Here is a 24247-nt window from a genome sequence, read left to right as displayed (position 1 = left end):
TTCGTGGCACATTACGCTTTTACTAGTGGCGCTGAGGAGGAGCCCGCTTGTTTATTCATTCACGTCAGCCCCTCTTCCCGTCCCTTCCCTCCTTCCTGCTTCACACACAACGGGGACCCACCGTTGTTACTGTTTTTCACACATTAAAATTAACCACAATCACGTCGCCACCATAAACCGATTTTGGAACCAGGTGAGTTGCGATGTTATGTTTCTCTTTAGCGGGTAATAGAGGGGATATGTCGGCGCTGGAGCGATGACTTGTCCGGCCCGGCGAGGCGGAGTGTTTCAACCGTAACTTATTAAATTCCTGCTGACCAGACTACAACATGTATGCGCCGTGCGGATGGCGCTTTTATCGCCTGTGCGTGCAGAACGAGGGGTCTTCCTGTGCGGATTTTTTTTTTGTCGCTACACTGTAAAGAAACGCTCGATGTAGGTCAGCAACTATAGTCAAAATGTCGTATTTTCTTTCTTTCTTTCTTTCTTTCTTTCTTTCTTTTTTTTTTTTTACTTCAACATTCTCTCGTGCTGCCACAAACAGATGGCGTCGAGAGGGGGGATGGAGAAGCAGGGGAGAGGAGACGCATATAGGAGCACCAGGCCACGTTAGCCCGGGTCTGCCCATCACTAATCTTTATCCCGCAACCGTGCCAACACGGGGGGATGCCAGGATCTCTAGGCCCGTCTTCCACAAAGTTTTAAGTTGTCGGGCCTTTTCTTTTAAAGATACAGCAGCGCAACTTTTAGCGGGATAATGGTTTATTTTGAGCAGGCGCCGGTGCCAGCTAGCCGGGTGCTCATGCAACGGTCGTGCGGCCAGCTGTGGTGCACGTAGCGGGCAATCGAGGCCATGTTGTCGGTCATGTGCAGCGCGGATATTTTGGCACTGCAGCAGATAACCTGTAGCCCGGGCCGCTTTGCTCCAGTGTGGAGGAAAGGCTAGTCCCCGCTGGCTGTCAGAGACAACCGGTAGGCCACAGGTATCCTCCTCCACGCTGGCTGTCAGAAGTCGAGGTTCATGCTGGTGCGCTCATTATGCGCTATTTTCTGTTAAAGTATCCAAGCTAGTTGAAGAAGAACACCGCTGAGCTGTTGCATAGCTCATTGTTTAACGTGCATGGATGCAGCTCCGTGTCAGTGACTGCTGGTTGTTTTCACCCTCTGCTCCTGGGTCATCTTGATCGATGACCAGGAAACAATCAGAGACCCAGTGGTCCACGCAGGTGTTGTTACTATGACGATCATGTGGCAGTTTTGACTCTTTGCATTGTTGAAAGTAACCCATTTTTGATGCCACAAGAACAGACGTCCTGAAATGACACTTTGACTCATCCCACTTCATCATCTCTGCCCAGGGGGGTGCAGGGGTGCCTGGCGTCAGCCATCACTGTAGTCTTTAGGCAGGAGCAGCACATCTCTGAGTAGGGGTGCCCTGAATGTTTGGGTCCTGGAGGGCCAAAAATGAAAGTTAGTGATGGGTTGTGGGTCAGAGACACACACTGTGTTGTTGAAATAGTTTTTGTGGCGCTCTTCTGTCTCTGCCTCCAGGTTTTTCATTCTTTACTCCCAGCAAACTGACGTCCTGCACGAAGGGTTACTCTGCCACACCTGATGAATTTACATAAAAAGAATTCATAATGAGGGATTCTACATTTTTACTGAGCTTTTCTTCACCACACAGAAAACAGCCTGATCAGTGATATACAGTATATTTATTTGTTTATTTATGCATGTGGCTGTCGGGCTGCAGCCCTGTCTTTGAGTGAGCTTGTAGCTCTCTGGCGTGTTGATGGGGGCTTGTCAAGTGTCCCCCTCCACCTGGGTCTAAGCGTATATCCTGGCTCCCTCTCCACTCTTGGGTAGGGATGCACTGATCTGATATTGATAGGGGCCCGATACCTCTGCAGCTGGTCAGGTAAATGTATCTTCTGCAGTACTCGACTATGTTATGTGGGTGACATCGTTCATCAGCAGCGTGCCGCTCGACCTGCAGGCTACATTTAGCTGGAAGGAGAGCTCATAGCGTGGAGGGAGCTAAAAGGAAAGGCCCAGCAGTTTTGAAGCATTTCTTACTTGCACTTTGCTCTTGATTATGTATTATTTTGATAGCAATACCAATTCAGTAAATGCATATATTACATTTTTATGATGTTAGAAAATCAGTGTTTAATTTTGATGGTCCCTCAGTGAAAGATCCCAACATCTCGTCAACCCAACGAGCCATAAAGCCTATTAATTAAACATTGGTATTGGCTCAGTATCCACTGATACCCTGAGTTCAGGTGTCTGTATCAGGACTGGAGAGTCGGATGTGTGCATCCCTACTCTGGAGCAGCTGACTTGAGTGGCACTGACCCTCCATGAATACAGCTTTGACTTGCACTGTTTGATGATAATATCTCTGGTCTGTTTTTGCTTGAAGGCCTCTCACTAAATATTCATTTGCTTTGCAAACTTACTGCCTCTCAGCTGGCTGCTATATTTGTTGCCTTGTGTGTTAACCTTGTGTTAACAGTCTGCCTTTTCATGAATTGTGATGCATAATATAGGTGTTGCTCTCTGGCACATGGAAAAGGGCCTTTTATTTCCAGTGTTAAAAATAGCTGGGTGATAACGGAGCAATAGTCAACGTTATGGATGATGATCTCGAACTTTGGTTTCAATCATAGTTTTCTGGAAAACTGTCAAGATAAACAAACGCACTGGCAAGCTCTCAACCTCTCAGGCTTTACAGAAATGGTTAGAGCTCAACTTGTACCAGATTTTTTTTTTTTGGCAGATACCAATGCTGTTGTTTTGATTGTAGAATATTTTCAGACAATTCCATTTCTTTTCATTAGTAAAGAGAAGGACAGACACATGACAACAAAATGTACATTGATTAACAAAAGTAAAAGAAATGTTCCAATACTACTTAATTAGAAGTGTTCAGCCTCCAATGCTGGTTTAAAACGTGGGCTCAAAAACAGCGAGTATGCGTGTCGGCAGGTGGACGCAGGTCTTAAGTGTCGACGTGGCAGTGAAACAGCGAAAAAAACTTTCATGCCTTGTCAATGTTGAGCCCTTTAGCTCAGTTTTGTCTGACTAACAGGTAAACAGTCCTTCTTGTTTGCTCCAAAGCGGCAGCCTACACAGGAAGTTGTACTCTGCTTCCCCTGGCAACTACTGTTTCACAGCAGCGAGGAAGAATTGATCTGTAGTCTGTAAAGTCGCACTGACTGAACGAAATGTCAGCAACGTGTGTGTTAAATCCCACCAATAAAATGGAGACGTGTATATTATGAAATCAACAGTGAAAGCACATGATAAAGCACAGTTAAATAGCATCTCTTTTACTCAGAATCAGATTTTTGACCTGGTAAGGTTTCTCACAAAGAATCTTTGACTGTATAATTGGTTGAACAAGTTTTACAAGTTTTACAAAGGTTTAACCTGAGCCAGGTCACACAAGAGTGACGTGATATGATCACGTCACTCTTGTGTGACTAGAAAAGTATAAGCCATACAGCCTTTGTATTATATACACCTGCTAAAGGAATTGTGTGTGTGTGCGCGCACACACTCATGCGCATTTGTAATGTATACTTTTTTACACCCTAGTATCCATCTATACTCTGGATTGTCATCACTGTCAGGATGAAAGTAATGGTATTGGGACATTTGTGAGTATTAATGGTTTTATGGTAGACCAAATTTCAACTCTCTCAAGGCATTGTCATATTTATGTACAAGTATACATCAGGAATTCACAGTATATTTTCTATATAACTCTTTGATCTAAAAAAAAGTCTGTCTTTTCATATCTGCAAACCTATAGGCTGATACGCATCCGGATGAAGTCGACCTTCTAAGCATTTCTCATGCAGCTTGAGATGCAGAGTGATGAATGCTGACGATGATTTTGGATCAATGATAATGACGCTCCACTATCTGTATGCTGCTCAGAGGATGGTCAGCATCCGTGGATCGTCAGGCTGTTGAAGGAGGCTGGGTGGAGCCAGAGAGAAAGCACACCAGGACATTATTTGAATGTTGGAAAGATACTGAACCAGCTGCCCCAGACGCTCAACATTAGACGCATCTCTCCTACACCGAGATAAGAGAGAAAATGATTTTTTTCCCCCCCTTTTATTACTCCTTCATCAGCATGTGGGAATACAGCTGTGGTAAAAGGTTTAGAATAGCTGATGACGGTGTCAGCACATTGCAGCGCTCTGCTGTGCTGCAGGAAGGGTTCAAAAAAAGATGTTTCTGGAAGCACAGAGGCCTGATGGGAAGGGCCTGTTGGTTACAGCCACATTGAGCCACCTCCAGTATTCCGACGCCAGATTTTCTCTGCTGTATGAGTGTAGCGTGTGTAAATGCCACGAAGCCTGCAGTATCAACGTGTTCACAACACAACAAATTTAGCCTTTTTGTGTTTTAGAGGCAAGCAAACTAGTTAGTCTGAACATCCTCTTTAATGAATAATATGACTTGCTGTTTTTTTTCCCCATTGCGTAGAGTTTTCTGGTGTTGATGCTTAAATCAACTGTTGGTATATTATCTGAGTGTAGGGGACCATGTGAAGGAAGGAGATGCACTGAAACAAAGCTCAAACGTGTTATCACTAATGGCAACCTCACCACACAGTTAAACTTCCTTCCTGCCAGGAAACTGACAAGCTCTGTCTTGGAGACTTTGGGCATCATTCATGAGCGTGACCGACTTGTTTAGCCCTCAGTTTAGTCTTAAAGGCAGGGATGCTCCGCTTATCTTTCGTTGTGTGCCTCTTGAAACTTACGCCATGTTCAGTTTACCTCAGACCTGAGAGTGACGTCTGACCCAAGTTGACCATGTTGCTGTGAATGAACGCGGTCACATGCTTGCGTCTCGGGACAGAAGAGCAGTTAGAAGACAGTTATAACTGGTTTGGTTACTCTCTAAACTATCATAAAGGTTCTAGATTGGATCCAAACGTACCTGCACAGCTCAACTCTGAGCTCACCAGATTGGGATGGTCTCACCAGGCTACTTGTAACTGTGAGTCATGCAGGCTTTCAAAGACTTTGGTCTTACAAGAGATACACAATGGATGTCAGGTACAGGGCGGTATAAAGAGCCATCAGGCTGTGCTCCCTGTCTCTCAAGACTAAATTGAGGGCAAAAATAACTTTTAGAACAAATGTGTTTGCAAGAACACTTCATGAATGCGGCCCAATATGTTTACACTGAGACCAATTTATTGATGATTCCTCGGTAAAATCTCCCGGTATTTTGCCTAACGTCTCTCACTGATGTCAAAGACACTTCTTGCTCACATGACTAACATCCAACTGCATATTTAGCTGCATAATAAGTGGGGAGAGAGCTGTTTGCTGTTACATAATTTAAGTCTACACGTTTTAAAGCGCAGTACGAAGCTAATATCTACTGATGGGCTTCATGCCGTTTATGCAGAACGCATCTTTAACAGACAAATCCTGTATGTAATGCTTATTAGGTGCGAGTCATGCCTGTCAGGTTTGGTCTCGCTGCTGGCCTGGCTAAACGCAGTCCTCACCATCCTCTGCCATGTGAAGTTGTTACTCGTTGTCTGGTGAGTCAGTTTGGGACTGTCAATCCTCCAGAATCCTGCTAAATTCTCAGTGTTCAAAAGATTAAAGCAGTGTTGTACTTATTTAGCTGGAGTACAATCTGTTAATTATTTCAGGGTGGAAATCATTTTGGAGTTTTCAGACCTCGTGTAAAGATGAGTGTTTTCTGATGATCAGCCTGGTGCTGTGTATCCAGCTGCACAGGTATCCCACATCAGTGTTAGCTTTTAGCCTTCAGGTCTGTGCGATCCTCTGTTCACTCTGCTAACCAACACTCCTCAGTCTAGTGTGGAGCAGTGGCCTAATTCATGCCCTCTTCAATGTAATTTTAGCTGTGTGTTTGTGCATTAACTTGTACTGTGTATGTGGGCCTACATGCTCATCTGCTTTGTCTCTGGTGATCTCTGTTCCCATCTCTCAGCCCCTCTGTCCTTCCACACTGTCCCTGTGTGTGTGTGTGTGTGTCTGTCTGTCTGTCTGTCTGTCTGTCTGTCTGTGTGGTAAAGGCTTAAATCATGCCACTGTGCAGCACTCGGGTCAATGACGCAAGGCTGGTTACCACCGTTTTCTCAGCTACGGCTAAAATATGGTTTGACACGGCTGTCGCATCATAATCAATTGAAGCTGCTACACTGACCACGGGATCATGTGTACCTCACTGCACATTTTCCCTGCAACAAGGAAAAACATGTTGACACTGACAATATAGGTGTAGCAGGGTAAAAGACCTGCTCCAGCCCACCAAGGGGAGGCACCACAGTAGTGCCTGCTGCTGGCAGAGCTGCATAATAAATCAAAATGAATGTATTCTAAACCTTGTATAAGAAATCAAGCATATTTGTTGATTATGCTGATTATAAACAAAAATGCAAATGTACAATAAACGAACAAAACAGATTTTACTCATTGTAACAGTGGTTGCTACTCTCTCTGTCCTGTACCCCATGAAACATTCAGCTCCCTTCAGGAACAGCCAACTCTCATAAGATGTTATATTTTTAAGGAAGCATGACGATCAGAAACAAGGCCTATGGACAGAGTTTCTGCTCATCATTCAGTTTCATAAATCATAGTTTCATCAGGAAACAACGGGTATGATGCGCATCCGCTCAGGTACAATATGAGGGTCTTCTCAGTAATGTGGATTCATCTGCAGGTTGACACAAGCTGCACTAGCATTGCTAACATTAATGCTAGCTGTCTGACACTGTACTGAGAGCCCCTAAGCAGAAGGTTTTGACAGTCAGGGCTTTGTACCGCTGTTGCACTGCACCCTCTGACAGTTACTGCTGCTCCCATGGGTGTGGATTGTTTCAGCCATTCATCCATATTCGGGCAAATTAGACAACATATAAGATGCTAAAGGATCTTATTTTTGAGACCCAGGATGTACTGGGGGTGAATCTCACCCACTTAACTCTATTCTGGTGCCCAGCTGAGGGATCTGGAGAGAAATCCAATCAGAGGAGGTGAAGGAGTGGGTGGAAAAACCACAGAAACAGTTTCTTTTCCTTAACTCCTGCAAATTATTAGCATTTCTCCTCTATTCAACCGTCTGGAGGAGAATCAGTCATTGGTGCATAATAGGATTTGGCCACTTGGGGGTAGCAGAGACAAGTTTTAACATAAAACTGACATATTTTCAGCAAGTTAAAACTTCATAACAAACATTTGCTTCATGCCACACATCTAGGTAGCTAGATGTAGTTACACAGACATCTGATCTGTTCCTGTCCCTATCAGTCCAGGATAAATCTGGTTGGATGTTTTAGAAGAGCTGAACAATTTAAAAAACATATTTATGATTGGAATTATGGTGATTTGCTGCATTGACGATTAGATTAGATATAAGAAAAAAAAAAACAATGAAACGAACAGTGTGATTTTAATGAGGATCTCTACCAAACAAACATATTTAAAACTATGTAATGATTTTTTTAGGCTTGGAAACGCCTGCAGCATGACAATATTTAATTTAGAATTATACTTTGTTTGGCATGTTTGCTGTGACCAATATTGCATTTCTTGTGAAGCTTGCAGTCAGCCATATTATTTTGAAATACCGTTTAATATATCCCCACTTTTTACTGCCTTTTCCTCAGCCAGCAGTTTCCTGCTGCAGCTGAAAATGTGGCGATGTTGAATCAGTTGGTTGAGTTGCAAATGGACAAATGAAAAATGAGCTCTGATGGCAACTGCAGAGCCAGATGATAATTCACTGGAAGATCGTCACTGCGACTGACATATCTGACATCACACATTAGCATTAGATTAATTGTTGTAAAAAAAAAAATTTTCAAATTAATTAATTTTAAAAAATTAAATTAAAGCCGCTTTAAATTCAAGAAATAGAAACTTCCCGCCTCTAAATTTTCTCTTTATTGCTCTTCATTACAGACTAAGCAATGTGGATGCTCACAGGCCTCAGATTCACTTTTCTTTTTGTCAGGTGGAATTTGGAGAAAAGAACAGAGGTTTTGGGGGTTTTTGGTTCTTGAACTTAGTAGACTTTTATGTGGATGGTGGTTCTCAACCTGCGTGTCAACTGCTTCAAATCCGCTGTTTGAAATGGAAACAAATGGTCTGTTTCTGTGCTGATGTCTGTGAGTTTAAGGGGATTCATTCCACCTTTCAACAGCGGTATACGTTTGTCTCTTGTTGTGCTGGTTTGCATTAAAACACCGCAGTAGTTTGTTTTACTTGCATTCAGTTGACATTTGATAGAGCTTTGATAGAGCTTTAAAAATGGGAGCCAACAAATAATGTCTCTTTTTGTCTAGAACACAACCGCTGTCATCCCTCATGTTTCTGAGCTCCTGTCCTCAGGATAAAGGTACAAACATTGATTAGAATACAAATTTGTCCCTGTTGCCATAGAATATGTATCCGTAGTAACAACTAGCAGAGGGCCAGGTGCTCTTTTGACGCGGCTCCTTTCGGGACCTTTACTTACATGTGACCCTTAAATGTGACAGGTTTAGTTTTCTCTGTGATCAATTTTCCACACATGCAGCAAAAGACGAATTTCTGCTCTTGCAGGACAAAGAGAGACAACAAAAGATGTCCTGCTCAAACAGCATCAGTGCTCTTTAGTAAAGATTTGATCTTATGGAGTTAAACACAATTAATTATACATGGACATTGCCTCATGTGGTGTGTTCGTTATGCATTGACATCAAACCACTGTTAACCAGCAGTGCTATGACTGTAACCAAACCTAGATTTACATGAACTGAAATCCGTCTGCTGATATTTTGTAAATAGTCAAAAGTGAACTGGATGTGACCTTTTTCTCGTAAAACAATGAGGTCATGAGAAAGTTAAAACTATGTTCTCTTAATTGGGCAAAACACGAGATTACTGCAGACACCAGTGCACTCGGGAGCACAGCAGTTCTTCAGAACCGTCTTTGTTGACCATCCGAGTCGGTTGATTATTTTGTCTTTTTTGTGTGAGATCGGCTGACGGCTGCCTCAGCGTACAGAGGTAGCGATTGCCCCACAGTGCTGTTTGTCTTTATTTTTAACTTCTTCTTTCTTCAAGCGAGGCTGACAACATTCGTGCAAAACAAAGCGAGAGATAACTTGGGTCATGTTAAAAAGTCTTTCATTTGGTGCAAGGAATTCTGGCACTCAGTCTTCCTCAGACTGATTTCCTGTCAACACCAAGCAGCGGGTCCAAAACTGGTTTAGCATGTGAACTCTCATGGAAAAGCAAAAGTAGATGTAGAGGACAAGGTGTGAATGCTTTCCAAAGGCTCCCGGGTTCAGTCTTTGCTGTGAGTTCATGACACGAGTCAGTTGTTCTGTGGAGGTGCTTTTTTTTTTTTTTTTTTTTTTTAAGGTAATGTGTTATATTTTCATTTGGAAACATAACGGCTGGGCAGTTGGTGCAATGCCCAAGCACATACATCCCCCAAAGTCCAGTTTGTTTGACTGATGTGATTGTTCCTGACAGTACCTCGGCACGGGTGGAGGAGGTGGGCTTCAGTGGCATGCGTGAGCTTGGAACACGGACGGCTAAAGAGCGAGTGAGTGCAAAACAACGTCCGGGTAGACAATAAGTGATGTTGCAGTATGATGGCATGAGAATATTTTTTATGTGCCGCTTGTCTTTCATCTGTCGTTCACTTGCTGTATCACAAGTAGCGAACCCTAAAGTGTGTCGACTCGCCGTGCTGGAGTGTGAGCGCACCCCTAAACCTTGTCGGCCCTCTCTGTTGGATCAGCTGTGCAACTACAACACTTTAAATGGAGTCAAACGCAGTAATTTGGGCTTTTATTAGTACTCATCAGAGGTGGAAGTACAACCAGGTGAAATATTGGTTCTGTTTAATACTCAACAGTTAGTAGTCAGTTCGTCCTTTCTTGTGGCCTGAAACCCTGTCCTTGAACGCATCACGTTGTACCTGAATGCAGCTGCAATGATGAACATGGTGATTATAGCTGATGCCTTATTTGTTTTGTGTATGTGTGCGTGTGCGTGTGCATGTGCGTGTGTTAGGAAAGGGGGGACTTGTAAAAACCAACAATGACACTTTTCCCCCCTCCTCTGCTTTTGCTGCAGCCATGTTTGTGAAGACACAAAATAGAGGGAGATATGCTTTGTGCTCTCTTTATCCCTCGCTTGCTCCCCGTTTTTTCTACCTTTTTTCAGTTTTTCTCTCTCCAGCTCTCTTCCCCTCCCCCTCTTTCTGTTCCTCTTTCCTACTAGCTCTTGTTCTCTCTCTCTCTCTCTCTGTCTCTCTCTTTCCTTTTTTCTCTCTCTTGCTCTCGGTTTCCATCACGCGTCACCCCTCCCTCCCTCTCCTCTCTTTCTTTCTCTCTCTCTCTCTCTCTCACGTTGCACACTGCCCCTCCCTCTCCCTCTGTCTTGCTCTCACGTTGCTCACTGCCCCATCTCTCTCTCTCTCTCTCTCTCTCTCTCTCTCTCTCTTTCTCTGTCTTGCTCTCCATCTTTCTCTCTTGCTTGTTCGCTCTCTTGCTCTCCCTCTACATCCTCCCCTCCCCCACTGTTGCCTTTCCTTTTCTTTCTCCCTCTCCACTCACTCACTCACTCACTCACTCACTCACTCACTCACCCTCCCATCCCTGTTCTCTTTATCTCCTCCCCTCCCTCCCCTTCAATCCCTCTTTCATTCCATGCAATCATCTGTTCTCTCTCTCTCTTTCTCTCTCTCTCTCTCTCTCTCTCTCTCTCTCTCTGCTTCCTCTATTATGCCCCCATTTTGTCCTCTGCCATTTCTCCCTCTCTCTTTCCTCCATGTTCTCTCTATCATGTTGTTCAGCACACTCCCCCGTGACATTTATGGTCCAAACTTTATTGACAAAACTGTTTTCATCACATGAAGAACAAAGATATTAGAGCAAACGTTGAACAGTTAAATGTCTGCAACCTTAGTTAACCCTTCTATGGCCTGTTTTTTCAAAACCCCAACTGGTTGTTGTTGTTTGATTGTACTCAACAAGTGGCAGAATCACTGGGCTACAAAACAGTGAATCATCATCATCATCATCATCATCATCATCACCTTCGTCCTCCTCTTCCTCTCGGGAATGTAAAGTAGATGAACCAGGTGACTGTCTCATCTCTTGGCTGAGCTGCACAGCTGGAGGCTTCAACTGGCTTGACTGGGTTTTCATTTTCTACCAGTTTCAAAAACCAATACCTTTTCCACCATCTGCCACATTGAAACACATTTATAAGTCAAGTCAAATCAGCTTTATTTGTATGGCGCCAGATCACAACTAAAGTTGTCTCATGACACTTTACAAGTAGAGCAGGTCTGGCACCACACTCCTTCAATGAATTTACACCCAACAATTCTCCATGTGCACAATGTTATTTGGTGAAAGAAGCTCAAATGACTCAGAACATAAACAGCTTCAGCAGGATTCTGTCCCAGCAAATGAGTCTGAGATGGTCAAAATTAGGATTTAAATAGAAACTGATTGAAAGAGAGAGCCGATCTGTAAAAGCTGTTTGAATAATTGATGCCGCAAACAGCGGTTTTGGTTGGTATAAAAGAAGATTATTTATCTGACAATTCCTTGACGTTTTTTTAACGGATGAATTATTGAATGTCATGAGTCAAACAAGGAAACTGAAATAATCAGTCTATCAAGGAAATCAATGAAACAAACACTGACTACGGCACAGCGTGACAGCAGGAGCTGCACGGCTGAGAACCTTCACCGCCACATCTACCGACGTCAGTACAGATTCCATTACCAGACCCCTTTCCTCTTTAGTGTTATCATCATTGTTGCTGTTAAAAGTTCAGTATCCGTGCCCGCAGTATTCTGATATTCCTGATCTAAAGTCCCAGGGGAAGCAGGACGCTGATTTTTTTCCTCTAACATGCCGGTAAATTACATCTAATTTTAGTTGGTAGCTGATATTTACAGTCGATGTTGGACGTACCCCAAAAAAAAAACACCTTTACATTAGAAATTTGAAAAAGTATTTATTTTTGTTTCTGTCTAAGGATACCAAGCACACCCCACATGACCATCTTAGCTCGAATACAAACGTATGAAAATATAACAATGGTCAATCGGAATGTGAGCTTGTCTTGACCATCGTAACCTGCCAGGAGCTCTGGCAGCGGTAAAGTGGCGAACCAGCAAAGGAAATTAATCGAATGTCCAGTGAGAGTCGTCTTGTGTAGAAGACGCTGTGTTTTCAGAGTTCATTTCACGGTGATAGTGAAAATAGAGGAAAGACACTTGTCCTCTCTCAGCTGCTGCCGTACGTTGGAATGCGCACACTTATGACATTATATGACACAGAGAATAAAGTTCCAGTTCTTCCTCAGCGCTGGCGACGGCCGTGGCTGGTGACCTCATGTCTCTGGGTCATCCGTCCATCCCGTTCCTGCGAAGGAAGCATCTGACGAACGTCTGGAGGGAATTTCATTACATCTGGCACAAATATCTAGTTGGACACAAGGATGAACGGATTAGAACTCAAGAATTCATAGGCTGGTTCGGACACTTTTTGGGCCGATTTCCAACATCATAACTCAAAGACAGAAGGGATACACGACACCCTTTTACAAAGTTCCATCTTCCTGTGTGGACTCTGGACAGACGCAAACTGCAGCTTGATTGGTTGGCCGAAGCATGCAACCGTCACAATAATTCCGTTACTTTCACCACTGTGCTTGTGTTTTGTTGGCTGTTTGTTTGTCTGCCAGCCAGATTACAAAACTACCATTTTGGACGTTTTCGTGAATATCTCAGGAAATACTACATGGGCCTTGGTGGAGCTCCGCCAGCCCCTCCAGTTTGATTATTGTGACAGGAGACTCAAAAAATCCACATATGGCTTTGAAACAACCACAAATGAACCCACCAAATTTCTTAGCTTAACTTTCTATTCATGATGATGTCCAGGAATTTTTTTAGACATCACTTTTAATACTGCAGTCCTACTAAGCAGGGGCTCAAATAAACTGTTGTGGTGTCATTTTACCTCTGTGTGGGCTGAGCTGTCCAGTCGGGCGAATCACATCATGATTTACTTGCTATTTTAGATCGTGAATTGAATCTATGGTTCCATCAGTCGCTTTTTTTTTTTTTTTTTTTACACTTTGTGTAACCTCTGGAATTAGTTTCCTTGCCATCTTTGCCACATTTTGATGATGTCACTCTCAGATTCTCACGGTCTTCTCGCTTGTGTGAACAAATGGCGGCGCAACCTCATGTGTTGCGAGGGGAAGTCTATCAGATCCTGTATTCGATCAAACCGTTTTGCGAGGCCTTGCCAGTCCTCAACCCCGATCAGTGACAAATTCAGCAAAAAAATGACGGTCAGTAGGTCAGGAAATTTAGTTGTGCTTTATAGGCGACTAGGTCCTGGACACTTACGCTGATTACGTGCACACCCTGTGATTTTCTGTTTTCCTGTTATGCTTTTGCGCCAAATCAAAACTCACTTACAAATCACTAACTTCATGTGTGGATTTTCTGAAACGACAGTAATCGAGTAAATGAATGGTAGATTTACAGAGCCAGCATCTGGATCCAGAGGTGCTCCAAACATGGGCGACACCGTTGAGCTCTGTTGCTTAATTGGTGTCAGACAAACCATGCTGAGTCTAGCCGTCGCGTTGTATGTAGTATTTAAAAAAACAAAAAACACCAGTTGGTTTTCTTCCTATTGGCTTGTCTTGAGGTGTGTAGTGTTGTTTGCTCCCTGTGTGGTTTACAGCTGGGTGATTGGCAGCTTTGGTGCAGTCTTGGTTTCATTGTTGGCAGGTCATTCCTGACCTTTGTGGGCTCCAACTGTGGATTTATGGCTACCTTGTTTCCTCATGTATGTCTAGTTTGGTTGAAAGAGGAGAGAGACAAAAAAAAGTTTCTGGCACTCTGGAACCTGAATGTTTCCTTCGGTGTCAGTGTGTGTGTGTGTGTGTGTGTGTGTGTGTGTGTGTGTGTGTATGTGTGAGTGTGAGTGTGAGAGACAGAGAGAGAAAGAGAGAGACTGAGGCAAAAAGCGAAAGATTCGTCCGGCATGTTTAATGCATCATTAGCGCTACCCCTCCGTTCTCTCTGTCTCTTTCCTTCATCCATCTTCCATTTCTTCATATTCTTTTACCGCATTCTGCTCCACTCCTCCCATCCCCCTCCATCTCCTCTTCCTCTTCTTCCTATTCTGTCTCTCCCCTCCCCTCGCTATTCCTCCTTTCCTTCCACTCCCCCTCCTTCTCTTTTCTCTCCATCCTCTCTCTCTCTCTCTTGCTCTCTCTCTTCCATTCGCTCGTCTCCTTGTCAGTCACCTTCCATCTCTCTCTCTCCTCTCACCCTCTCCTATCACATACTTGTGTGGAAGTCTGTACATGTGAACAATCTTCCCACACTTTTCCACACTCCGACCTTAATTGATCAATGAGAGGTGCAGTAGATAAATTGAGAAAAGGAATCAAAAATAGATGGAGACAGGGATGAGGAGGAGACAGACACAAAGAATGATAGGAGGGTGAATGAGGACGCGAGACAGGAAGGTAGATCCGTAGTTCTGGACTGCTATGATTTTATTTTTTGCTTCCCATCTATCACCAGACGATCAAGCAGCCTTCACTGATGAACCATCTTTGTTTTTGAACCCACCAGCCACATGCTCATTTGTCAGGAGATTATTTGTTTGTTTGTATGTGTGTTTGTGCTGGTGTGTGGAGTCACTACTGTGTTGAAGGAGGAGGAGGAGGAGGAAGAGGAGGGCCTTGTAAGCCCCGCCCCCCCTTGTCCCTCATGTATAAGTAGGAGCTGAACGTAGCACTCAACACTTGCACTGAAGAATGAGATCCTTAAAGCACCTGAAGCCTCACAGCAGGAGGAGTGTGGTGAGTTCATCGGCCGGGCTGCAATTGTCTCGCGGCGTGTTTGCGGTAGTTGACTGATGTGGCGGCGTGAACACGGTCACAGCCTCAAGATACTTCTTGTGATCGTCATTGTTTTTAAAGTTGGCAGCGGCAGATTTTCACCTCTCTAATTGAATAATCTCGGTCATTAACTCACGGTTTCTTCTTCAGCAGCTTCTGTGAACATTTTCCTCTCAACTTCACAGTTCTATCTTTCATTCTGTCTGGCTTTCATTTTGTCTTTCCTCTCTCTGCTCACTGCCTCTCCTCCCACTATATCTGTCTTTCTTTCTTCCTCTTGCTCTCCTTTGCCTGCCTCACTCACACTCACCCTCTCACTCTTTCACTCCCCTCACTCCGTCCCTCCCTCCCTCTCTTGTGTCTCTCTCTCACTCTCTTGCTCTCTCTCTCTCTTGCGCTCTCTCTCCTCTCTCTCAGCCCTCCCTCCTGTCTCCCCTCCCTTCCCCCTTTTCCCCTTATCTCTCTTTCATTCTACCTTTCATTTTCTCATTTTCTTTCTTTTTTCCTCTCCGGTCCTCCAGAATCTGTTCTCTCCGTCTCTGCTTTTTCCTCTCCCCATGTTCTTTCTCTGCTCTCCTCTGTTTTTGTCTCCCTTTCATTCTTTTTGTGTCTTAATCTTGCTCCCCCCCTCCTCGACCACCACTCCCCCAACCCCCTGTTTCACTTGTATGTGTGTGTTTGTGTGTAGATCAGTAGGCCATCTAATCCCTCACAACACACACACATGCCATACATGGCAAGCACGCTGGATTAGGATGGTGTCTCTCCTAGTTCCTGTGTCTCCGTCACCAGATCTGAAGGTTTGCCTCTCTGGGCGCTCAGGCTCACATGTATGACAAGAACCAGTGATTTGGGAATAAGTTAGCCTCTGTGAGGCGGCATTTTCTCTGGCTGTGTGTATCTTTCATGCAGTAACAGGATCTTTTAAAATCAAATTTCCTGTTTTCGTTCTCCTTGATTCTCTCTTGACAACAGGCTTGAGGAGACACTCTTTGTCTATGTTGGATCACTACTGATGAGGGACAAGTTCTTTTTGGACGACAGTAGTTAATTATCTACCTTTTATAGCAGTTTAGACCAAAGACCTATTTTTTTTTAGACTGATGTCATGTTTTGATTGTATTCTGGACAATTCTTTTTATGACTTCATCAAACCAGACATGGGAAAGACAAAATCTCTGTTTGTACCATGCTAACCTGATAGGACTAAAGGTAGAGTCTCAGATATGGATTTTTTTCATTGTTTCCATGCTGCATCTTGACTCTGTGTGTATGTTTCTCTCTGTGTGTTTCAGGAGGAGGCGAGCCGGCGCCTGGGTAGATGTGAGCCCAAGGTAATGGCCAGGCTGGTGGACATAGGCACACAAACAGATCCAGTTGTTGTGCTGTCCTTGGCCCAGGCCGCCGTGCTAGGTCTCATCTCCCAGAATGAAGTGTTCGGAGCTACCATTGCACCTAATGGCTTCTACACAGGTGAACCTAAAGAGTCTCCAGCACCACCAGTAGACGGAGTCGACTACGAGTACGCAGACCAGCTTATCGGAGCCAACGGAGATTATCTAGGGGACAACTTGGGGGAAGACGGGCAGATGCAACCCAGCTGCAGTCAGAGGAGGTGGCAGCATGGGCCTCCTCAACATCCGGATGGGAAAATGGTTGGTCCCGACCGTCACAGCCTTCAAGGCAGTGATGGGAGTGTGTCTCATGTTAAAGGGGAAGGCGTTAACTCTGGAATGACCTCATGTGTTCATATGCTCAACAATTTGGCTCCCAGAGGCGGTTTAGTTCAAGTGGATCCAGCCACTCTCAGAGCCACCAACAAGAACTGTGCAGAGTGTGAGCGGGAGGCCTCTGGCCAGCAGCAGGCCAACACGCACGTCCACCCCCCTCCCACTCAGGTGGTCCACAGAGGAGGGGAGCAAGGCCACAGAGGACTTCAGGGCCAGCGTGCCATGGGGGGCCACAGTCGAGGAGTACGAGAGGATGAAGAAGAGGTTGAACACCAGGGGAACAACATGATGAAGTCCACTCAGCAAGAGGAAGCCATCAGCAGCTACTTTCAGACCAGTGAAGTTGGCAGCTATGATTCGGGGGAGATGGGCATGGGGGGTGAATATGAAGATGGCAGCCAGAGCATGATGTGGACAGACGGGAGTGGAGGCGGGCAGCACCAGCAGCCTCAGCAGCCACAGCCCCCTCGCCGACACGGTGGCCGCAGAGTGGACCGGCTAGACATCAACATCCAGATTGACGAGTCTTACTGCGTAGACGTGGGCGACGGTCTGAAGCGCTGGAAGTGCCGCATGTGTGATAAATCCTATACCTCCAAGTACAATCTGGTCACACACATCCTGGGCCACAATGGCATCAAACCACATGCATGTCCCCATTGCGGGAAGCTCTTCAAGCAGCCAAGTCATCTTCAAACCCATCTGTTAACCCACCAAGGTACACGACCCCACAAGTGCACCGTCTGCAAGAAGGGCTTTACTCAGACCAGCCACCTGAAGCGGCACATGCTCCAACACACTGACGTGAAGCCCTACAGCTGCCGCTTCTGCCGCCGTGGTTTTGCCTACCCTAGTGAGCTACGAGCACATGAGGTGAAGCACGAGCGTGGTCGTTGTCATGTTTGCTCACAGTGCGGCATGGAGTTCCCCACCTACGCCCACCTCAAGCGCCACCAGACAAGCCACCAAGGCCCCCATACCTTCCAATGCACAGAATGCAACAAGTCTTTTGCCTACCGTAGCCAGCTCCAGAATCACCTCCTGAAGCACCAGAGCCCGAGACCTTACACCTGCTCCCAGTGCGGCTTGGAATTTGTGCAGCTCCACCACCTTCGACAACACTCGCTCACTCATAAGGTACATAAGGACACAGCCTCCAGACATTACAAACATACTGAATAAATCACCTGCAGAGTTGAGATTGTTGAAGGTTTTCCTTTCCTTGTGAAAAAAGTAATCATTAATGAAGCACTGTTTGATCAAAAGGGAGGCTACACCTCTGTTGTCCCCAGGTTTGCCCTCAGTTCTGTCCTTTATCTGATAAGATCTGGGTGAATTAGAGGCTAAGGGGCACTTAGCTTGGCAGGCCTCCCTCCTCTCGCCTTTTATGTCTCCATCAGGTTTGTATTGCAACCAAAAACTTTTTAGATCATCTTGAAGCAGTGAAATGCTTTTTGTTTTAATATCTGGACTAAACGGAAGCTAGCTTGAATGTTTGACAAGGTAAACACTTCTGCTGTGTCACCAAAAGACAAAAACATAAGCTACTTCCCCCTGTTCTTCATCCATCTAAGATATTTAATCAGTGTTCAAACAAGTGACAGACTTTTCTGCTTATTTCCTTTGAGCGCATAAACATCTGCATCTCTAGAAAAAGGAAATTGCCTTGACAAAAGGCCTTCTATTAGTGTTCTGAATGAATCATCTTCCCTTTAGATGTGTGCAGTAGATGAAGCAAAGAAAGACAATAGACGTGCAGATAATATTTGCAAGGATTTTAAGATTTGTTACAATTGAAATACCAAGTATACTCACAGGCTTTGCGTGATTCAATCTTCTTTTGAATTAAATGTCTGTAATTGCTTGGTGACGCCACCTTTTCGACTCAGTCACTCGCACATGCAGGTGAGGATGCTCACAGATCCAGTAGATCGCTTTCTAAGATTCAACATTTGACAGAATTTTAATACGTACAGACAAATGGATGAAAAGCTGAACATTTAGGTTGGTTTCTAAAAGAAATCGAGCAGTGCTGCATTCGTAAGGATTTATTTAAATACAATTACTCTCAGAAGGACACAAATCCTAATCTCATCATCAAAATGGGAGAGATGTACACAGCACAGGAGATAATCTCAGAGGAATATGAATGCTCTCTTTTGTAGCTCTTGTTTACCCTCATGGATGCTGCTCCCTGCTCAGCCCTCCCCCCTGGTGGACAAAGTAAACAGCAACACAACTCCCTTGGTTGTACAGACAGTGGGTGGACTGACAACCTTCCAGATTTGTCTGGTTATACAAACGCTACCTCTTGACCCGTAACACCCATTTGTTCTTAGTAAGAATCCTTAAGTCCCACTTTCTGGTGTACTGATATCGACAGCAGCATGGCAGTGCGTCTTATTCATTTACACAAGCCTCCAGGCTGTGGATGTTGTGAATTGTCTCGTCTTGTGACGCGATTCTCAGCGTATTTATGCATTTCCTGTTGCATTTACCTGAGAATGTTAGAGGAGCCGAGTCAGGACAGGTGTTGCTGTTACACTTTGGAAAGCTCTTGTGGGTCAGCTAAAATGGCTGCCATTGAATCTGGACTGGGTGAGAGGAAGGAGGTTAAATGTTTACAACTGCAAGTAGCAGCATCATCATCCATCCATCCACCCCATCCATCCATTTTCTTTTGCTTATCCTGTTCAGGGTCACGGGGGGGTGGAGCCTATCCCAGCAGCTTTTAGGCGAGAGGCAGGGTTCACCCTGGACAGGTCACCAGTCCATCACAGGGCCAACACATAGAGACAGACAACCATTCACACTCACAGCCACACCTACGGTCAATTTAGAGTATCAATCAGCCTCGTCCCCTCTTGATGTCTTTGGACTGTGGGAGGAAGCTGGAGTACCAGAGAGAACCCACACAGGAACAGGGAGAACATGGAGACTCACACAGAAAGATCCCATGCTTAAGCTGGGGAACCCGGAACCTTCTTTCTGTGAGGGGACAATGCTAACCACTGCACCACCGTGCCGCCTTGCAGCATCACATTTGTTGCAATTTGTATCCACATCGTATTAGCATGACATGCTACAAGTGTTTGAGCCTATTTTGTAGAGATATTTTTCAGAGTCCCTTATGGTGTCCGTAGGCATACACAGGTTTGAGGCATCCAGAGAAAATTTGCACAGTTTAGAGAAATTCCAACTAGCACTGTTAGTTGGGTTTCCACCCTGTAACACACACTGGATAATCTAGATTAACTTCTCCAGAGGCAGAGGTGTTTTCTGGGGAGGTGAGGTGAACATCATCCCACCTGATCGTTAACTGCAGGAGTGTTTTAAATAAAAAACTGCCAGAAAAGGGTGTTGCAACACACGTGGATGAACATGAGAATCCTGACAACATGCTGAATGACAGTGGCGAGTTACTGAAACAGCTATTACAATCACAGGACTGTAACAGAGTACATTTACTTCAGTACATTTTTTAAGTACCTGCACTATTTGTGGGTATTTGTTCTTGGGAAAGTTATTACCTTAACCAACTTCATTTCATTTTCACTGTTTTCCATGAAATTTGTCATGAAATTGCTACTTTTCAGGTCAAAGCTTTTTTTTTCTTTTTTTTTTTACAATGGGATTTAGTTCCTCAAAGGAGAAATTCACAGTACCCACAATACCCACTCCCACTTGAGTTTGATTTACACTGTCCAGCTCTGCCAAACCCGATACATCCATGTGTGAAACAACAAGTCTCAGACACATCTACTTTCAAAGCACGCCAACAGTGATACTGGCGAGGGTAGATAATCAGCAGGATTCCAAACCAGAGCATGGGACCACATTTTGCGCCCCCATGGATAAATCTCAAGTCTGTGTTTGGAATTTCAGATTAAAAAATGACTCAGTTTGTTTCAAATGTTTGCACTTTTCACCACAAACACTACATCTTCAAGAAGTCACCATCCAGAGGCACATTTCATGCTGCGCGACAAGTCTCTGTAAATGTGTCGTGGATGATACAAAAGGGTATTGCTATTCAAAACAGATAATGTAAGTCTGAGTGTTTGTGTGTTTTTAAAAGCAGTTTCTTCAATACTTTAATTCAAGTAAGAATTTGACCTGGCAACTTTAACTTGTTGTGACCAGGAGTATCTGTACATTGACTCAAGCTCCCAGCTCTAGTTGGGTACTTTGTCCGACACTCTCTCTGATAGTGATGTTCTGAAGCAATGCTTTTTTACAGTTTCTTTCCTCTCCACTGTGACTGGTTGCAGTTTCCCAGTAGTGTGCATGCATGAGTTGGATGTCATTGTTCTACCATTAAAAACATGGTGGCAGTCAGGAAAGAAAGCTCTGAATGCTCATGAATCAGGCATTTTGGAAGTGCTTCTCAATTCCCATCCTTCATTTCGACACAATAACCTCAGTCTTGTCATGCGAACTACACGAGAAATTAAATTATAGTCAAGCAAAAACGCTGTTATTTTCTCATGGAAAGGAAACAGTTGAGCGTTCTCTATATTTGAGTGATCGCCACCTTCCTCGTGTTCGCCCTCTGCAGGGAATGAAAGGCCACAAGTGTGACGTGTGCTCCCGAGAGTTCACCCTGTCCGCCAACCTGAAGAGACACATGCTCATCCATAACAGCGTTCGGCCATTCCAGTGTCACGTCTGCTTCAAGAGCTTCATACAGAAACAGACCCTCAAGACACACATGATCGTCCACCTGCCTGTGAAGCCCTTCAAATGCAAGGCGAGGAATTGATCCAGATCCAGATTCAGAGAGATGACTTAATCCTGGGTGATATTAATGAGTTTAATATCTCTTGCTTGGTTTGACCTGTGATCTTTTAAATCTCATTATTTCTGGTTCTTTACAGGTATGTGGCAAGTCTTTCAACAGAATGTACAACCTGCTGGGCCACATGCATCTGCATGCGGGCAGTAAGCCCTTCAAGTGTCCTTACTGCACCAGTAAGTTCAACCTGAAAGGGAACCTCAGCCGGCACATGAAGGTCAAGCATGGGATGGATGTATCACCAGAAGGACAAGGTGAGGCTGGCTGCACACATTCTCACTGGTTTTCTCCCTACGTGACCTTAATGTCTCCAGGGAGGTTTGGTAGAACATACACGCTCTTTTTCAGCACTTCTCATTCAGTGTCAGAGCGGCAGAGAAGCCCACCTTTATTCCAGCTGTGGCACTCATTTTCAACAATTGTAGTTGTTGTTTTAACATTGCAAATTGTATGTGTAGTATTATAACGTCATGTAACGTTTACATTAAAAGGTACATGTTAGGCCCCCTCATTATGGACACAAAATGGGCCTTAAGATGAAACATGGGAGAATAAAATTACATTTTCCCAGTCAGATGTGAGATTTTGGAGTATTTTTCTTCAATAGCGTCTTTTTGACAGTCGAATAAAAACCATTGGAACTCCATTTATATATTTATTTTCACCCTGGCAACCAAAGCCAGGCCTTTTTTTTTGCATAGTTTTGTGTAAGTTGATCTACATTCTTCTTTTTTACCACTAAAAGCATGAGTCGCCGTGTGTTGATGACATCAACAGCAAATGACAGCGTTCAAAATTATTATGGCGTTTTTAAGTGTTGTGTTCGTGAGTTGGAATTGTTGGGGATCACATTCAGCTAGAAATCCGCTACTGTGTGGCGTTTCCACCGTTTTCTTTATTATTGTTACAGTTTATTGAGGCTTTTGTCCGATTGTGTTTTTACTGGCTTGTGACACTCAGTAGAAGTTCATTTTTGAGAGTCACTCAAGTACCAAGTGGTACAGCTCAAACACAGCAGGCGTGACGAGAAAGCAACAAGCCAGGCCAACTAATGACCCCGCTGACCCGTTCACTTCCTCATCACCATTTTTACGCTGACAACCACTTTAAGTACTGAGAAATGTTGTTATGGTCAGGAGTTTTAGACGGCAACCCAATGAAATGTATTATACTTCTTGAATGTTTTACCTGAGGGCAGGACCTCCTATCAGCGCACGTCGAGCTGTGTTTCAGCCTCATGAATTTCAACTTAGAGATAAAATGTCTTCTTTTTTTTCCTCCTTCAATTTATTTTTCAGAAGTTCTTCCAGAAATGGAGAGCCAAGGGGAATATGAAGGACAGAACTTCAGCTTTACATCTGCGGATAATCTGGACAATGGTGGTTCCCAAAACCTCACTAAACTCACTACAGCAAATATGGAGGACATGGAGGAGTACTACAACTTTGGGAAAGATACAAGCAGCTACACCACACCTTGAGAGGAGACCGAGCAGATGTTTTGTTTTTTGTTTTTCTAAAGAACTGAGGAAGTTTCCAAGGCTTTCAGAGACACCGGGGAAGGTGTTTTCTTTATGTTCCGGCCTCCTTCCAGAAGAGCCAGAACTGACTGACTCTGACGGCCTGAAAGTAAAAGCACTTCAAAGGAGACGTTTCAGCTCTGACACTGAAACTCTTGACATGGTCTGGAGCTCCTTTTTGGGGGGGTGGGGTGGGGTGGGGTGAGGGGATTACTACGCCATTGACTCAAAGACTGTGGCGGACAGTCAAATCTGTATGTTGTGTGTATGTATCTGCTATTTGAAAAAAAAAAAAGAGGAAAAAAAAAGAAGAAAAAGCTGCAGTTGCCGAGCCATCAGTTACACTTGATGTGATAGAAATTTGTTTACCATTACGCCATTTTGTCAAAAAGCGATGTATGCCCCCATATTTTTGACTGAAAGTGCCAGTTAGATACATTTACAACTAAGCTTCCATCTTGTCAGATATTTACTCACTATATATCGAACTTTTGATACATAGTCACAACATATTCATAGGTTTGGATGCTAAACAATTCCTAACTGTGCTTGGTCATTCCCGTCCAGCTTGAGTTTGAACAGGCTGGCCATTGTGCATCTGCACAGGACATGTTATGGTAGCGTCTTCCTTACCCGTGGTCTCATTTATAAAACAGATTTATACGAAATACTCAGATTTCTAAAACCGTGCGTACACTCGCGCACAAGTAGCCTTTTCTTTAGAAATCGCACCCCACCTGGAAACGTGAAATCTGTCTCCCCTCCTGCCCTTGACACACCCACGTTTGATCAGAAATGGTCAATGCAAAGCAGCTCATGAAAGCTGAAGCAGTCAAGGTGAGGTGATCAGAGTGAGAGCTGCTGTTTCATCTGACCAGTGGTTTTACTGCACACAAAAACTACAGGAAAAAAAACAGTAATGGTACTCGATACTGCTGGGTTCTCTCATTTTCAGTGGTTTTCAAACAACACGGTAATTCAGTTATTGCGTACACAACTTCATAAGTGAGACCCCCGGGTTATGAACAACCAAAGCTGCTACCGTCCCATGTCGGCTGATACCAGAAAACAAACTGTCTCGACATGTAAAGCCCTCTCACTGTACAAATGACTCTGCAATATGTTTACCCACTGTTCTTTTGTTTCACATGGTTTAGCTTTACATGAATAACCTATCCTGTGTAGTGAATATACCGCTCTAGTTTTTGAATTACTGAGTGAACAATACGAAGCACTTTT

General features: G+C 44.2%; 1 protein-coding gene across 3 annotated transcripts; it reads left to right on the top strand.

The window, feature by feature from the left end:
- Nucleotides 1-23194, top strand: znf710b (zinc finger protein 710b). 3 transcript variants are annotated; one of them, XM_086187931.1, is made up of 5 exons: nt 1-193; nt 16260-17831; nt 21253-21444; nt 21572-21743; nt 22788-23194. In XM_086187931.1, the coding sequence occupies exons 2-5, from the start codon at nt 16302-16304 to the stop codon at nt 22967-22969; spliced, it is 2076 nt and encodes a 691-aa protein (XP_086044057.1). In that variant the 5' UTR covers nt 1-193; nt 16260-16301; the 3' UTR covers nt 22970-23194. The 3 variants fall into 3 exon arrangements, with proteins under 3 accessions (XP_086044057.1, XP_086044075.1, XP_086044068.1); XM_086187949.1 differs by lacking the exon at nt 1-193 and adding an exon at nt 9588-9609; XM_086187942.1 differs by lacking the exon at nt 1-193 and adding an exon at nt 13906-14925.
- The last annotated feature ends 1053 nt before the right edge of the window (nt 23195-24247 follow it).

This window comes from Aulostomus chinensis, chromosome 2 (genome assembly GCF_037954235.1).
Source record: "Aulostomus chinensis isolate RoL2024-O1b breed Wild chromosome 2, RoL_Achi_v1.0, whole genome shotgun sequence".
Taxonomy (NCBI): Eukaryota; Metazoa; Chordata; class Actinopteri; order Syngnathiformes; family Aulostomidae; genus Aulostomus; species Aulostomus chinensis.
Note: the sequence above shows the minus strand (reverse complement) of the source record. Positions and strands in the feature narration are given on the sequence as shown.